Below are 18,710 nucleotides of genomic sequence, written 5' to 3'. Positions count from 1 at the left end.
AAACACCAGCCTGGACTGCCGCCTGTATGACTCTGCTGAGCGGCAGGGGCTCCAGAGCTGGCTCCCCCCTCCTCTGTTTTCATCACAGGGATTTCCGGTATTTTTCTACAGTCTCCCTGCTGGGACATTGTTGTATGGTCCACCGCATGGTACAGAGTCGGTAAGTACCCCCCTCCAGCTGTGCCATGGTCAGGAGTGGAGATGTGTGCGGCGCAGTGTGGCTGCAGGCACAGTGCCAATACCTTACAGCTGAGTGCCGCGAGGCTGTCTGTGCCTCCTTTCTCCTTTTCATTCCCCCAGGGAGGTGCAGTGTGGCTGCAGGCGCGACTCTTACCCCCCTCAGTAGCGGTGTCTTCAGCCGCGCCGTGAAGTATGGATGCATGCGCAGTAGCATTGGCGTCCCGGAAGTTGTTGTTGAACTTCCAGGGTGGCGGGGTTAGAATGGTGTTTCCTGTGTGGATGCCATGTTTTCTTTCTCCGATGCGGTGGTCCGGTGTATCTTGACAGCAAGGCCTTTCCCCTGGATAGGTAATGGAAAAAAAAGGGGGTGTGTTTGAAACCGTAGCCTACACTATATAAAGCTGCTTAGTGTAGTAGAGCGTGCGCAAACATGTCGTCTCAGGAGGATATTGCTGAGCGCCCACTGGAGGAGCAAATTTTACCTAGTGGTGATACCAGGAGGAAAGGTAGTGGACACTCAAGTGAGTGATTCCACTGAGAAATCAGGGGAGAACAAAGGATCAAGCTGTTCTACACCCCAGGCCAACCAAACAACCCTACAGCCGGTATATGATCATAAATCCGGGTGAGTCTAAAAATAATTTCCTTGAGGCTTATGGTGGTCTCCTCTGCTTTTATTTCTCATGGACAAAAAAGACTGGCAGAACAAAACATAGGCAGTGTGCGTTATGTGCTGAACCCCTGCCTGACTCCTATACAAAAAGGTTATGTCAGATTTGTATAGGTAATACCTTACAACAGGAGGGATCGGTCAAGATGGATGATATTCGTCTTATGATCTGTGAGGAGCTTCAAAATTAAGTGGTGGCCCTTCTATGAATATTGAGAGGAGAAGCAAAACAGCACCATCACCTAGAGCAGACACGTCTGCAGAAAGTGGGGAAATTAATTCCGACGTCTCTCAGGCTTCTAATTCCTCAGAGGAAGAGGACGATGTGTGTTTTCCTACTGACAGTATGAAAAATTTGGTAAAATCTGTGAGAAACACAATGGGGTTATCAGAATCCAAAGAACCCCAAATGCCGCCGGAGGTTATGTTTGCAGGTCTCTCCCAGCAAAAGGGTCATGTATTTCCTGTAATTCAGACCATTAAGGACCTTGTTAAAAGGGAGTGGAATAAACAGGGACAGAAGGGATTTGTAGCTGTATCTTGTAAGTTTATGATGGAGTCCATACGTTCAGCTATAAAAAAAAAAAAATCTGTTTCCTGGTTGCTATATGGTGGTCTTGGATCTTAAAGATGCTACTTATCATCTCCCTATACACCAATCACACCAGCAATTCCTCAGGGTGGCGGTAGTAATGGATGGCCAGATTTGTCATCTGCACTTTAGAGCAATGCCCTTTGGGTTGTCTATGGCTCTGAGAATTTTTACCAAATTATTATTAGAGGTTATGTCCTTTCTACGGGTAAAAGATACACTGGTCATTCCGTACATGGATGACCTACTAATCGTAGGGAAATCCCCCCTTCAGTGTGAAGAGGTTGGAGGAAGTGTTTTTCTCTGCAAAGACTTGGCTGGATTATCAATTGGGAAAAATCCAGACTCCAGCCGTTAACATGTCAAAAGTTCCTTGGACTTCTTCTAGACTCAGTGAGCCAGGAATGTTTGCTCCTGAGGATAAGAAGACATCCATAATTAATAAGGTGAACCTAGCGATTGAGAAACGTAGTTTGTCATTAAGAAGTGCCATGTCCTTGCTAGGTTCATTAACTTCATGTATTCCTGCGGTTCAATGGGCACAGATTCATACTAGACAACTGCAGAGTTTTGTATTAGAAGAGGACATTAAAAAACGGGGACATTTAGATCACACAGTGTCTCTAACATTAGATGTAGTTCGCTCCCTTACCTGGTGGTTGGACCGAAAAAAATCTCAGGCGGAGTTCTTGGGTAATAACTCCTTCAAACATAGTAACCGCAGATGCTAGTCCAGGGGGCTGGGGTGCACATTTTCAGGAGCAAATGGTTCAGGGTCTTTGGTCCAGAACAGAATCTTATGACTCTTCTAATGTAAAAGAATTAAGAGCAATATATTATTCCATACTCCACTTTCTTCTGCAGCTACGGGGCTCCCATACAAGGGTCTTGTCCGACAACACCACCGCGGTGGCATACCTAAACAATCAGGGAGGTACACGGTCAAACACTCTCATGAAAGTTTAATCAGACATCATACTAGCTGAAAATCATCTTTTGTCCTTATCGGCAGTACACATCAGGGGTATAGACAATTTTTGTGCCGATTTTCTCAGCCGCCACACCCTTCATCAAGGAGAATGGATGCGCAACAGAAAAATCTTCAGACTGATAACTACTTGATGGGGAGTGCCTCAGACTTATTTTCAACATGGTCCAACCGACAGGTCAGAACATTTGCCTCGTTGTGCAGACAGGACAATCCGTACATATTCGAAGCCCTATAAGTTCCATGGACATTCAGTCTGGCTTATGCCTTTCCCCCATGGAATCTTCTACCTATAATTATCAGAAAAATAAGGGAGGAAGGGGCAAGAGTGCTGTTGATAGCTCCATTTTGGCCCAAGAGGCCATGGTTTTCATGGCTCAGGGCAATGTCGATTACAGACCCCTGGATTCTTCCTCAGAACAAGGACCTGCTGTCTCAAGGGCCATTCTTCCACCCTCAGGTAAAGGGTATGAACTTGACAATCTGGAATTTGAGGCAGTTATTAAATCTTAGAGGATTCTCTAAAGGGTTGATAGGTACTCTCATGAAAAGTAGAAAACAATCTACTAAAAAAATTTGTCAGTCTGGAGAAAGTTTCTAGAGTTCCACACAGCACAATTTTCTTCTGAAATACCCATATTTCCAATATTAGAGTTTCTGCAGAAGGGTCTTGAGTTAGGTCTCTCTGTAAGTACGCTAAAAGTTCAAATTTCAGCTCTAGGAGCTCTCTTCAATTATGATGTTGCAAGGGATAGGTGGATATCCCGTTTTATATCTGCATTTGAAAGGTCAAAACCAATCCATATACCACAGATCCCACAATGGGATCTAAGCTTGGTCCGGGACGCATTAACAGAGAGCCCATTTGAGCCTCTTTATACAGCCTCATTGAAAAATATCTCATTAAAGACAGTATTACTAGTAGCATTGGTATCTGCTAGGAGAGTGAGCGATCTCCAAGCCTTGTCAATAGATCCTCCGTTTTTATCAGTAACACCTGACAGGACTAGTCCATCTTTAAAATTACTCCATCTTCCTAAAGTTGCTACTAAGTTTCATAGATCCCAAGAGATCTTCCTGCCTACTTTTTATGAAGATCACTCAACTCCAGAGAAGGAGAAACTTCATACCCTAGATGTTAAGAGAACTATTTTAGCCTACTTAGAGAAGACTGGAGAAAGAGTAGGGCTCTCTTTGTGTCTTTCCAGGGTAAGAACAAAGGCTCCAAAGTTACAAAGAATACGTTGTCACGCTGGATCAGAGAGGCCATAATTCTGGCATATAAGGCTAAAGGAAGAGATCCACCACTACATGTGGGAGCACACTCTACAAGGGCCTTGTCGGCTTCCTGGGTGGAGAAGGCAGATGTGCCAATAGACCTTATATGTAAGGCTGCAACCTGGTCTTCACCTAGTACTTTTTATAAGCACTATAGATTAGATCTTTCTTCCTCCTCTGATCTAACCTTTGGAATATCGGTCCTTGACATGGTCAACCCACCCAAATTAGTCTCTGTAAATCTCTCTAGTGGGTGCTGTCGTGGCGAATAGAAAATACCGGATTACTTACTGGTAATGCTCTTTTTTTAGAGCCCACGACAGCACCCACTCACATCCCTCCCTTTTTATAGTAGCACGAGGTGCCTTGGTGGTGAGGTGTGAATAAGTTAAAGATATAGTATAAGTTTGTGAATATGTACATTTTACTGAGCCTATTAACTGAAGCCTGGCAGCGGTTCCTCCTATTCTCTGTAATACAACTGAGGAGCAAGGGGGGGCAGCCCCTTTTAGCTCTCTGTAGGTTTCCTGTTCCTAGCGGCAGATCCCCTCTCTCTAGTGGGTGCTGTTGTGGGCTCTGAATAGAGCATTACCGGTAAGTAATCCGGTATTTTTTTTTTTTTTATTTGTACAAAATATATAGCATTGCTGTCCCTTCATTTCTAAGATCATAGCGATCATTATATATACCGTATATAATTTTTAAAAAAATATATTACACTGTGTTCCAAATTATTATGCAAATAATATTTCCTCATATTTTCTCTAAATTACCTATCTGAATTGCAGTCATTGTTATTTTCCAGTCATCTACTATTCTAGTATAATTGCAATGTTTTGGAACAAACTGCCTATGAAAACAGTACCCGTATTTTCTGGTGTATAAGACGACTGGGCGTATAAGACGACCCCCAACTTTTCCATATAAAATATGGAATTTGGGATATGCCCGCCGTATAAGACGGGGGTCATCTTATACGCCCAGTCATCTTATACGGCGTGTGGTTCCCAGGGTCTGGAGGAGAGGAGACTCTCCTTCAGGCCCTGGGATCCATATTCATGTAAAAAATAAAGAATAAAAATAAAAAACATGGAAATACTCGCCCTCGGACGGCCCCTGGCTCACAGCGCTGCTAGCGTCTCCCTCCGTTCCTAAGAGTGCGGTGAGTGAAGGACCTTTGATGACGTCGCGGTCAGGTGATCTTGCTGCGGAAAGCACGGTTCTTCCTCTTGAACCATGGCAGGAAGTGTTGTTTTAGAAACTCCACATACATTATGGAGTTCATCTTTACCCCTTCAGGGATCATAAAGGGGCCGACAATCTCTCTCCCTATGATTCCAGCCCAAAACATGACTCCACCTCCTCCTTGTTGGCGCCTTAGCCGTGTTTTCATGGGGTGTCCATCAACCAGCCATCCTCCACTCCATCTATCTGGACCATCGAGCGTTGCACGGCACTCATCGGTGAACAGAACAGTTTGGAAGTCAATCTTCAGGTATCGTTTGGCCCACTGGAGCCGTTTCTGCTTGTGTGCAGTGGATAGAGGTGGTCGACAGGATGGCTTACGCACAGCTGCAAACCTCTGAAGGACCCTGCATCTTGTTGTTCTGGGGACGTTGGAGGCACCAGCAGCTTGAAAAACTTGTCTGCTGCTATGACAAGGCATTTTTGCAGCTGCTCTTTTAACCTTACGCAATTGCCTGTTGGAAAGAGTCCTCAATTTTTCCTTATCAGCATGCACACGTGAATACTGGGAATCAGCTACATAACTCTTGATTGTGCGATGATCACGATGAAGTGTCTTGGCAATGTTGATTGTAGTCATGCCTTGACCCAAATACTCCATAATTTGTTGCTTCTCAGCAGCCGACTAGTGTTGAGCATTCCGATACCGCAAGTATCGGGTATCGGCCGATATTTGCGGTATCGGAATTCCGATACCGAGTTCCGATATTTTTGCGATATCGGGAATTGGTATCGGGATGAAGATTGATGTGTAAAATAAAGAATAAAAATAAATATTGATATACTCACCCTCAGACGCGCCCTGGTTGTAACCGCTGCAACCGCCATGCTTCTGTTCCTAAGAATGAGCGCGTGAAGGACCTTCGATGACGTCGCGGCTTGTGATTGGTCGCGTGAGCGGTCACATGAGCGGTCACGCGACCAATCACTAGCCGCGACATCATCGAAGGTCCTTTACGCGCTCATTCTTAGGAAGGGAATCATGGCAGTTGCAGCGGTTACAACCAGGGCGCGTCCGAGGGTAAGTATATCAATATTTTTTATTTTTATTCTTTATTTTACACATGAATATGGATCCCAGGGCCTGAAGGAGAGTTTCCTCTCCTTCAGACCCTGGGAACCATAGAGGATACCTTCCGATATTTGTGTCCCATTGACTTGTATTGGTATCGGATATCGGTATCGGCCGATACCATCCGATACCGATACTTTCAAATATCGGACGGTATCGCTCAACACTACAGTCAACACATCCTTTTTCTTTCCCATTTTGGCAAAAAATGTAGGCTGCTTAATAATGTGGAACAGCCTCCTTAAGGCTATGTGCACACGTTGCAGATTTGACTGTGGAATTTTCTGTGCAGATTCTGAATTTCTTGGCAGAAAACGCAGCTCAGAATCTGCACCTTTTTTTGTTCTGTGCAAACGTTGCAGATTTTTGTGCAGATTTCTTCCTTTTTTACCCCTGCAGATTTCTATTATGGAATAGGTGCAGAAACGCAGCACAAAGAATTGACATGGTCCTTTTTTGAATCTGCTGCGTTTTCTGTGCAGAATTTTCTGCACCATTAGCACAACGTTTTTATTTTGCCATTGATTTACATTGTACTGTAAATCATGTGCAGATCTGCAGCGTTTCTGCGCGGAAAAAAAAGCTGCAGTTCTGCAGGAAATCTGCAACATGTGCACATACCCTAAGTAGTCTTGCCTTTATTTGGACACACCTGCCAAACTAATTTGCACAGGTATCTGCAATTGCTTTCAGTGATATAAAGAGCCCTGACACATCACCATCAATGAGTTTACATGACAAACAAAAATATTCTAACCTTATCACTCCTAAACTCTTTGTGCATAATAATTTGGAACATAGTGTATTGTTGCCTTGGCAATCTGTTGTGATGCACGGATGCCACTCTGCCCCGTGATTCTTTGGGTGGGTGAAAGTTGGAGCACCATGTGCTAGTCATTGAATGTCAGCAGGATTGGTCTTTTTATAAAATGTATAGTTTTACTTGAGTTTTTTTATTCTCCTCTACAGCCGTCTTTGTCGAACACATGCAATTCTGAAGTCTGTGGATATGTTCAAATTCAGAGGCCCATCCACTGTAGGCGACAGACTGGTGTTTAGGGCGATTGTGAATAACACTTTTCAAAAAAGGTATTATCAGACATTTTGAATAATTGGATAAGGAGCGAATGCAAAATCCAGCTCTCAAAACTTTTGATTTAATATTGTTTTTGATTTCACTGAAAGTGTTTCTTTTTTTCACCACATTTCCATAATGGCATTCACAAAATTTAATTTTAAATGGTATAGTATGTACCCAAATTAATTTTCAGTTCCTTAGAGGGGTCAGTAGTTAGGGATTTTTATTGAAAAAGTGGATCCGGTTGTTGATTGTCCATTTTGCCCATTGTTGATAGGATATGTGGCTCAATAGAAGCTTAAAGGGAATCTGTCAACAGGTTTTTGCTACCTCATCTGACAGCAGCATGATACAGGAAAAGAGATCCTGATTCCAGCGGTGTATCACTTAGTTTACTTGGGGCAGTCAAAATTTTAGATGTAGCATGAAGCAGAGCTCAGAAAGCTAACCCCACCCATACCTGAAATTTGGAGCTTCCTGTTTACATTTGTATATTGACAAAAAGCTGCTAATCAGTGCTAGGGGCGTGGTTTGACCACTTGGCATGTGGGAGTCTGGCAGTGATAATCTCCTGCTGAAAAAACACTTATTGTATTTTAACAGCACACAGACTAACAAGTGACAAGTCGCTGCCCCTAGCACCTGCTATCCTGAATTTGAAGAATGAAAACCTGCTGAGAGATTCATTTTAAAACGATGCAATGAATAAAAAAGGGCATGGGTATCTTGTCCTATCCTTTTTGGTTTAATTTGTTAGTGAAAAGATGGCATATTTGACATTACTCCATCTAGCCTAGAGACCACTCATACTCTAGTATGAGACCCTTCGCAAGATAGGAATGAAAGTTTAGATAATACTATTCAAAGACAGAGGCATTTATATAGCTAAATACTTCAAATTGTGGCAATATTTTCAAAAAGGGGGAATAATCTTACTGCAAATGGGAGATGGCCTAATGTGACACTGCACCAAAAGAGCCTGAAAATATTTTTGGCACAAAGTAAGTCGCATAGAATAGGAGGTGTAAACTTAAGACCCGATTCATCAAGACAGACATTGTTCACATCCATCTTGATGCGGGGACGGGCTGGAGTCAGTCACTCCTGATCCAGAGGTGTATGCATCCAGTCCCTGCTGGAGTAGTGAACACCGTCCTCATCATGAATTTGGCGAGTGGAAATCCCCACGCCCTTGTCTAGCTCTACGCACTTTGTAGGCCAAAATAATACAATTCTAAAAGTTGCAAACTTTAATGCAGTCTTGTTGCACCAAAATTATGCATTTCGTAGGTGTTTATGGCAGAATACTGTTGTAAAATCTTTTGATAAGTCTGACATTTGCGACTTTCTAGTCTAAGGTCTGATTCATCAAAGAGCAGGAACTTCTATGATAAATTTGGTGCGTTTAAGACTGTACAATTCTTCAGCAGTTCAACCTTAGACTAGACAATGTTATCAACATGACCCAATGTGTAAGAGGCACGCACTTGTATAGTATTGACAAGTAACAGTGGAAGGAGACGCTGGAGAAAACGTATATTCCTGAAAGGGTCTTCCATAACTTACCCACAGCCCCCTCTTACCTGTGGCCATTGGCTTTAATATTTGTCATTATTAAACCATTGCAGATGACATAAAAGGGTGTACACAATGTTTTACTACATGGCAGAGGAAGATCGGTCTCTACCCACATTAAAAACACTTTCTCCAGAGGGGACGGTATGTAGATGTATATATGAGTGAATTAGTCTTCATATCTTCTCCTCTGGAGACTCTGAGGTATGGGGGTTGATTCACACAGGAGTATAAAAACTGTTTTAGAGTTTCATCCAGAAAATTTGGAACAATTTTTATTTTTCTCACTTGTCCATGTGCAATCTGTGTTTTTTAACAGCAGTAGATATTAATCATAACAAGACTGAATAGTTTTCTGTTACAGAAATGCAATGTAATATCCGTAAAACACTGATGGTATACTGTAACTTCATGTATTTTTTTTTTCTTTCCAACACTCCCTCTAGACTAGAATGAGCGAGTCTCATCCGCTGTTTGTGTGAAAAAACCAAAATGACAGCATGCACTTGTTTCCTCCATTCAGTGAAAAAAAAAATGTTAACTGCCTCATTGAATAACATTGGTCGGAATGCTGTCCGTGTTTTTTCATGAACAGCATTTGGACCAAAAATTTGATAATGTGATTGAGCTAGAACCTGCTGGTCAATAGTTTTCCAGGTGATATCAGGAGAATAATTTATTGGGTACGTTGTTCACACTGACATCCAAAGAATGCAATAACAAAGCTGACATTTCCACTTTCAGAATGGATTCTGAAGTAGTCAATCTATCATTTAAAAAGGAATCTGTCAGCACAGAATCCAGAGTATAGGTGCTCGGTGCATCATGGTGGGGCCAGTCTGTTAGATGCACCTTCTCACCGAAGCCAGAGAAATTACCCACGCAACTAGTTTTGTGGTGCTGAATTTCTTTGTTCCACAGCCGTGATAAATATCTTGTCCAATGCTTCATGGAGGGCGATCTTTTCTAGCATGCAACAACATCAACAGTTCAATGGAAGCTCTGAAGATGTCATAATCCAGAGGTATGGAGGCTCTTCGATTCATCCAAAGCAAGCCCAAAAGCAGTGTTACTGAATAATGGCAATGTGCTACCTTCAATTCCAGTTGGCTGGGTAGTTCACATGAAAAAGACCTATGTCAACAAAGAACAGCTGTTGAGGTGTCTTAACTACGACCAACATTTGTGGCTCTTCTGTGGTGACTTAAAGGTGGTTGCCCTCTTACTTGGTCTGCAGGGTGGATACACAAAGTACGGCTTCTTTCTGTGTGAGCGGGATAGTCATGCAAGAGAATAACACTACAATAAAAGACTGGACTTGCCAATATTCACTTGAGCCAGGGAGTAAAAATGTCTTGCATAGACTTCTTGACCAACATAAGATTTTGTTACCACCATAGCATATCAAGATGGGCCTAATGAACTTCGGAAAAACAATGGATAAAAATGCAAAAGTATTTGAGTATCTCCTCTCATTTATCAATTTATTAGTAAAGGAAGGAGTCTTTATTGGACCTCAGATTTGGAAGCTTCTTCAAGATGAGGAATCTGTTTGTTGCAGGGCAAGGAAAAGACTGCATGGGTAGAATTCACATTAATGGTACTTATTTTTTTGGAACCTCCAGAACAAATAGCTCTGGAAAGTTGTTTTTAAATCTTAATACATATGTGGATCTTGGCTGTAACATGTCCTTAAATATTAATTTCATACATATAGACTTCCTTCCACCAAACTGTGGAGTAGTGAGCGACGAGCATGGTGGGGGATTTCACTAAGATATTACAGCTGTGGAGAAAAAATATCAAGGAAAATGGAATCAATCGATGCTTGCAGATTACTGTTAAACAATTGTAAGAGATGATCTGATGCAGGAGTACAAGAGACAAGCAAAAAAAGATGTCACTGACTGAGGACCAAGTTTTATAGTGCAATTTCTATAACTGTTTAGACATGTTAGGTATTTGAATTGTTGCGAAGTTTCCTCTAAATATCAAAAAATTGGCATAACAAAATATTCAGTATCTTTATATTTACAAAAAGAATGTTTCAAAGTACTGAAACTTTTAATCATTAGAGATCTATGTGGAAGTGGAGATCTATATGAAACAGTAAAAGGAAAACTTTATAGCATAGAAACAAGAACCAACTAAAAATTTTACTTGTTGGATTTGAATCCAAGGTGTAAAAATCATTAAGAAATGGCTCATTTCATCACTAAACCTGACCACTTTTGAAAATATGTAGGACAGTGTGATTGGCCATGCCATGGTGGACCTCGCGTCTATACTTTGTTTGAACAGTCATTCTTTGCTCACAGTCCTTTTAATAGAAAAACACATTCATAATGTAGAATGCTAGCAGGTGCGTAGGATGCAGTGACACACAGGAGGCAGAACAAGGGTTAACAGGTTCTTTATATATAAGGACAGTAATAGTACAAGCAGGGGGTAAGGAATGTGATTGGAGGATAGGGGGAATGTCAAATGCAATAGAATGTAACAGGTTAACTTATCAGTCTCTGTGCGCTGGAGGAAGGCGGCTGGAAGATCCCAAGGCGGCACATCAGGTGGTGCGAGATGTCCCCGATCCTGTCCCGAAGTTGAGCGATGCAATTTCTTCTTGCGATGATGAATGCTCCGGGTTCTTCGGCACGTGATCTCCTGATCCGTGCACACGGTGAGGCAGAGCTGATGTCAGCAGCACAGAAGAGGAAGCATAAGGTTCAGTGAGAAAGGCCGCAGTAGGCGCACACAGTCAAGCGGACACAGGCACAGGCCGGTCCTCAGCAGGCACCGCAAGGATGGGCCTAAACAGTGCCTCTGTGGTGGTGAGCGAAGGTCTGTACTTTACCCTGGTCACTACCTGGTGAGGAAGTCTCTCTGGACTGAGGGTAGGAAGCGTCAGCAGTCTGGTTAGCTGGGGATGTAGGCACATCTAGCGGGCGTGGGTCTGTGAAGAGGGAGTTATCCATCTTACTACTCACAAGCTCGGTCCCCTCCAAGTGTTGTCTTCCCGCTCAAACTGCTATTTAAGTCTGTCTCGCCCCCATCAGTCAGGTGCCCTGTACTTCTCCGGTCAGTAATCTCTTCCCCCTTCAACACTGGTGACAGCCCCAACGGTTCCGGCCCAGATACGCAGGAGAGACGATCAACTTGGTTCTCCTCCCTACAATAACATTTAAAAACACGGTCAGGCAGCTGGGAAACAGTAGGGTGTCACCGGCAGAGGGTCTGCATGGGGCCCCGACCTTGCCCATGTACTCCCTTCCAGGGGACCGGCCTCAGGGCATGGTGTGTCTGGAAGGCCGGATGCAGTCTCTCCCAGCACCAATGCTATTTAGGGGTGCCGGGATTCTGGGTTCCTCAGCTGCTGCCAGGAGATATGAAAAACTGTCTCCTGGTTCAGGTATGCGGTGGAAGGTTCCTTTCTCTCCACCCTCCTCGATCCTTCCCCTCTGTCTCTGGACAGAGGGTGGAGATTGGGCATTACCTCAGTGGTGTCAGGTGATCCATGAGATTGATATTTAGAACCGCCATATCCTCTCGCTCACCACTATTCAGTTGCACTTCATTGGTATGGTTTGTAGTTTTTGTTGTGTGTTTCTTTGATTTGTCTCTATCTCTGGTGTATTGTGCCCTCTGGTTCCTACATCCCTGTTTGTGCTCCCTGACCTTCCAAGTTTGGTTTGCTAGGTTCTTCTCTGCCTTACTGGTATACTTTATTGGTATGTTTGACCCAACTGTGGCCAATGTGTCCAGCCACCCTGCTATAGGCACCTGGGAAGGGCTCTGCAAAAAAAAAAAACCCTCACTTTAGTGTGAGCAGGTGAAAAGAATTGCCAGACTTCAAAGGTGTGCATAAGCGTGACTGCTTGCGCCAAGTGTCTGTCATACTGCTATTGCTGGCCTTCAGTCCGGTCATTTCACCCCTACTCGAGTGTTACAAACACATGTAGAAAGACAAGTTAGTTGGTCTACCATGTGTTGGGATGTCTGTGTGAACAGACCCAGAATAAAGTGGAATATATGCATATAGCTGTGGACAATCTACATTGCGTTCATTCACCTAATGGGTATATAGTGGAAATTAATATTTTGAAAATTGTTTGGACTGGTCCTAGATTAGTACCAGTTAAAGGAAACATTTGGATACTGACAATTATAGATGGCGTTATTCCATATCAATGGTTCCTTTCTTTATTTCAGCGTGGAGGTTGGTGTCCGTGTTGAAGCTTATAACTGTGAAGAGTGGACCGAAGGCAAACCACGCCACATTAATAGCGCTTTCCTTATTTACCAAGCCTTTGATTCTAACAAAGAGTATATAATGTTCCCTAGAGTAAAAGCCTCTACAAAGGTTGGTAGCTATGTATACTTGAATGCTTCCGATTGTTCCATCAAACCTTGCCTATATTCATTAGTATAGGCAAATATAAGTCCTCCAAAGAAAAGTGGATAGCGCTCACCGGTCTTTTGTAGAAATTCCGCTCTTAATTTGTAGTAAAAAAGAATGTTGGCCGGGGGAGTGAGGACGGGAGTGGGCAGAAGCTTGATGATGGTCGTTTCGCGCCTGTTTATGCTTCCATGGGTCAATTCAGGCAAATAGAAAAAACTTTGTAATATCTTTTCAGGGACGTATGCTTCATTCTTCTTTCATGAGCCACTTATCTGCCTCCTGAACTTTGCATTCACCTTGGCAAATGGCTTAAACCTGTCTTACTAAAAACAAGACTGACTGCCAGCTTGCTGAGGGATCAGATTACATCTTCTCATTGAAGCCTATGGAGGGGAGGAGAGTGAAGGACCAGAGTGGCAGAAAAGCAGAAAGACATTGGGCCAGAGTCCTCAAAGCAGAATTCCAGCATAAAAGCTTTTGAAAAATTGTAGAATGTAGGCACAACTGTGTTGCGCCTAAATTTTGCAACTTTCGTTTTCACCCACGTTTCTTCCAGCTCCGCCAAATTGAGTGGAGCTGATGTGGGACAGGGGAACAGATGGGGCTTGACACCACAGTTCATCTAATTCATGACGAGCTGTGGTGTTGCATACTCCAGAAATCTCACTCCCATCCCTGACTGGAGTATGATTTCTGGCGTAAGGAATACCACAGCATGTCAGGAATTGAGCTGTAGTGTCACGCCTCAGCTGTTCTCCTGCCCCACCTCTGCTGAATTTGGTGACGCTAGAAGAAATTGGTGTGAAAACAACAAAAGAGAAGTTAAAAAATGTTGCAACTTTTTAAAGCAATTTATGTCAGAATTGTGCTGAAATTGTTTTTGATGAATCATGGCCTATCTATTTTGGCAATTATGTACATTTCCAGGCCTTATTTATTTGGTAATTTATAGGTTAATGTGCTATAATGTACCTTCATGTGCCGTCATATATGAATTAAACAGCATAAACTAATTCAAGGAAAAAAATTGAGGTTATCCCATTTGAACTTAGAACTTTACTCTCAAAGGTACAAAGATGAATCCAGTGTTCTGCCAGGATATATAAAGATGTCTGCAGTGATAACTCACATATCCCTTTCCATTAACTATTTTCTTATCAAAATATTTTAATTGATCCTTATAGACCTTTAAAATCCTTCCAAGATCTTGTCATAAAAATGGACGGCAAAACCTATTTTGGTGCAGACCGCCTGACCCTCGCTCATGTATACTTGTAAGATCATAATTAAACCCGTTAGATCTTATAAGGGGTAAATCCGCTCACCTCATGTCCACATCAGGAGGTGAGAGAAGTGAGCAACGTCGCATGTGCAAGCTGTTATCATGCACCTATAGATGTGATATCATTGGCCCCACTTGCCTTTTTAATGTGGAAGTGAGCAGAGCGGAATTACCCCTTTAAGCAAGATTGGCCTACGTTCGTGCTCCTTGGCTTTGTCATTCCTGGAAAATTGGAAGATGGCAGTGATGGTTGCTTTCAATCAGTTATGTACCAATTATTAAATTCTCATGCAAGAAGTCTGTTAGACATGTATAGCACCATATTATGAGAACATTTCCACATTTAAATGATAAACACATGTTTACACCTGCATTTATTTCAGGAGAGCATCAGAAGGTTTCGTGGAGCTATTGCACGGAGGAAAATTCGTGTAGCAAGGTACAAAGTGACTTTTAAAGGGGCTTGCCAGCCTTAGAAAACGCACTTCCGTACAAATTTTTAGAAATTCTCACAAATAGAAAAGTACTCTTTTCAAGATCCCATCTGGTACTTCTGTGATCATCTGACTTTGGAGGACACGGCACAACTTGGACAGCCCATTGGTTTTAATCTAAATTTTGTAGTGTGTCATTTCCCCTGTCGATGTGATGCAGGTAAAATGATCAATATTGGGTCAGTTACTTCATTAATGGTATCTGATGACTGGAATTCTCTGCACCAAGACATCTGATTATTAGCAAATCACCCGGGTGACCATTATTACCAAAAAGGTTGTCCAAAATAGGCAATGTCTTTTACAATTAAATACTTTGCACGTCTATGGAATACTCCATGCTCCAGCATTTTTAAAAACAAAAATGCACTGGTGTAAAACTGAGCACCTCTTTACCTGTACACCAGTTTCTGGTATAATATATAATAAACTTGTTGGGCAGTGGGAGGCCACTTTTTTGTGAAATGTAAAGAGATTGCAAAATGTGCCACAATTTTCAATTTTAGTTTTTTGCCAAAAAGCTGGCGGATGTTGCTTGATTTTCCAAGTGAATGAAAGGAAGCAGAAAAATAGTATTTAAAGCAGAACTCTTGATCATTCTGTTAAAGAATCTTTAATTTGGGAAGAACTTTCATTCTTGTTTTGTCGGGACAATAACATGTTTGCATAACTTGCTAGTAACCCTACTGCCTATAGTAACTGATGACTAATAAAAGCTGGTGGTGGTGCATTTCATAGTAGTTTCAGTATGAGTCTGTGGTGTTGGTTTGTATTTAAGTGACCCTCCACTCTGGTAGTGGAAAGCGACTATACATTTCTCATATTTTGTCACCGTACACGGCACCCCTGTTTTGCCTCTTTCCACTAAGATAGGCATTCCATTCTCCTTGCTTCCAAAGTGGTTGTCACTGTGGGGAAGGAGGGTGAAGTGATGAGTCTATATCACTCCTCCCCTGACTTCCCTGCCCCACAGCATAGGAAAGGTGTGGTTTGGACTTACCTCTGCACCCCCCATGCCATATCAGCAGCCATCTTGGAAATTGAAAGAAAGGAACGCCAATCCGTGCAGATGAGGCAGTGGGAGGCAAACAGAGGGTGCCATGTAGGCTTGAAAAATATGTGGTCTCTAGTGATGAGCGAGTGTAGTTTGATAAGGTGTTATCCAGGCATGGTCAGGTGCTAAGCGTGTCTTCTTCGTGCTCCAAAAATATGTGAGTCCCCGCGGCTGCATGGTTTGAGGCTGTTCGCCTGCCGCAACACACGCAGGGATTGTCTGTCTGTTAGGCAATCCTTCATGTGTCGGACAGCTTATCCGAACACGTTCGCTCATCACTGGTAGTCACCTTTCAGTTTCAGGGTGGAGGTTCTCTTTAAGTGAAGAGCATTTTGAAATCATGTCCTTTTTTTTTTTTTCGGTCACAGAAAATATATTTTGTCCAACAAACCAGAAAAACCAATCTCCATTCCATGGGACAAATGCAATCAAGTAGGTAAAATTGTGATTTTGCTTTTTTTTTTTTTTTTTTTTTTTACTTTGCACCTACGTGTACTCATCAGACGGTGGTATTCCTCTACTTACCTAGTCATTGTGCTGTTTTTTTTAATAGTTTAATTTTGTAAGGAGTTTAGTGGGTTCCTGGCATGAATAAAAAGTACATTCCGGAACTTGGCTGATTAAAGAGATTTGTTTTCTGCTGTTTCTACTTTAGGCCTATCTCAGTTACAATAATGTCGCCACACTTGTGTCCTTGGCCAACAGTGATGGATGGGAACTGACCGGCACAAAGAAAAATGTAAGTTCTTCGTTTCAAATTAGATGGGGGCGCTGTGTCCACCAGTGGTAAGCACCATCCATTTTTGACACAGGAAACTAATGCTGAGGGTTACAGCTTTGCCTGTCCTATCCAGTCCTGCAGGAAACTAATGACCTGGTTTTGTGTAGACCAGAAGCGAGAAACACTGCTTTATAACTAGAAACTAGAGCCTGACAAACTGAGACATTTCAGGATTGGTTTTAAGACTCTCATTTCATAAAGTTTCTCTCTGTTTTGTTACCTTCATTTTAAGGCTTATTCGTTATTAAAATAAATGTTTGCTTAGAAGAATCCAATGTCCATGATAGTCTTATTCTAAAGTTCAACAGTGCCCCCTAGTGTTTATGTAAGTGATCATCATCTTTGAATGCTTTCATCCTTACCTGCAAATTTTCCAGAAGTGGAGACATTGTGCATGCTGTATCTGAAGATGACACCAAAGATGGTTTATGGTGTCATTCCTAGGAAGTGTACACGATATAAGAAAGTGGCAGTGCCGCAAGTTTGTGAAGCACATTGTTAGTGACTGTGCCAAAACTGATAGATAAAATGTCACAAAAATGAACAAAATGAATCCATAAGGTGGTTGGCCTCTGTTCACATGTCAGCTTGTATTTCTTTTTTTTATCCGTTTGAGGACGTGAAAAAATGGAAACCTGTCAATTAATGTTACATTTATGGAATGTCGTCTTTTTTTTTTTTTTTTTTTTTTCATAACGTCTTCAGTTTGCATCTCTTCTGTCAGTTTTCAAAAAGGACAAGAAAACTTGGTCTGCACAATTGTTGTTTTTAAATTAAAAACAAAACCGAACTGCGGATGTAATGATTGAAAACTATTTTTAAAGTCTGTAGTCATAACACATGGTTATTGATTATGCTTTCCGCATTAGCACCGCATGTTCCCAGAAAAATAGGTGTTCAGACGAGACGACTAGTAAAGAACTTATCCCTTCAAAATGTGATAAAAACAGATTATAACGAATACCAAACTTTTTTATTTTAAGTATTGGCACAAAATTACTGTACAAAAGAAGTACAGGTGCTCTGTGCCCCCTCGACGTGCCCAACCATTTCAGTGCACCTTCCCACCTACTTGGCTTTCGCTCTTTCCCTGTTCCACCTCTGTTTTGATTGACGCCCCTGATAGAGGCAGAGATGGTGTCATGGTGCGGATTAATCGTTTTCGTTGTTGCAACAAACCGCACATTAAGAAGATTTAGAACAATAGTCAGAAATAAGCAATATATCAATACTACGGCCAAGAGAGGAAAACACCTCTCTCCCCAAGTTACTCCATTATAATCCAGAGAAATGAATAAGTGGAATACTCCAGAAAATATAACTACACATCGCAAAAGAGTACAAAAAGACCACCATGACAATACTAAAAAGTACAACATTTATTTTATTATCAATAATAATCAAATTATACAAAAAAAAGGAGGAAGTCAAGGAGACAAACTGGTACAGCAAAAGAGACAAGGTCACATATTACTGAGGGCGAGCTGGGTAACTAGTATAACATCAGAGAAATCATCACAACCAGCTTGATAAGCACACAAAACAAATCATAGTGATGCCTCATGTCCATATACATTCCTATAAATGGTTAATCCTGCTCACCCATAGTTGAAGGCAGTGGCCGTATGTCTCCCTGCTGGCCCCTTTGACGCACATTTCACGTGACCGCTTTTTCAAAAAAGGGGGGTATCTTGTGCTCCATCCCACGAGTTTAAATACCATACAAACCGGATATCCCACTTAGTGTGGCGCACGCGTCCCGGAAGCTGCACGCCGAAATACTAACTTCCCCCATGGCCGTCGGTGCACTCCACACATGCGGGTAAAACCATACCCGATAACGTCACTGGGCATGCGCAGAGTGCATATACGATAGCCATAGAGGAAGGAACGGCACCCAGATCGAGGCGTGCGTGTGCACTGTGGAAGCCATTTTAAAGAAGACCAAGAACGTGGCCATAATAAAAGATATCACAAAACAACCCATCTCTCCTACACACTGTGCCGAAAGTGAATATCATAATA

General features: G+C 42.2%; 1 protein-coding gene across 1 annotated transcript in view; it reads left to right on the top strand.

Annotated features, from left to right (window-relative positions):
• The window catches only part of ACOT12 (acyl-CoA thioesterase 12), a 60,991-nt gene that overhangs the window by 22,990 nt on the left and 19,291 nt on the right, over positions 1 to 18,710 (top strand). Inside the window, exons 7-11 of the mRNA XM_069751118.1 lie at positions 6,995 to 7,114; positions 12,885 to 13,035; positions 14,740 to 14,795; positions 16,273 to 16,336; positions 16,560 to 16,643. Of these exons, the coding sequence (XP_069607219.1) occupies positions 6,995 to 7,114; positions 12,885 to 13,035; positions 14,740 to 14,795; positions 16,273 to 16,336; positions 16,560 to 16,643 (475 nt within the window). The remainder of the gene's footprint in view (positions 1 to 6,994; positions 7,115 to 12,884; positions 13,036 to 14,739; positions 14,796 to 16,272; positions 16,337 to 16,559; positions 16,644 to 18,710) is intronic.

This window comes from Ranitomeya imitator, chromosome 1 (assembly GCF_032444005.1).
Source record: "Ranitomeya imitator isolate aRanImi1 chromosome 1, aRanImi1.pri, whole genome shotgun sequence".
Lineage (NCBI taxonomy): Eukaryota > Metazoa > Chordata > Amphibia > Anura > Dendrobatidae > Ranitomeya > Ranitomeya imitator.
The sequence above is the reverse complement of the archived record's forward strand: the minus strand, read 5'-3'. Positions and strand labels throughout refer to the sequence as shown.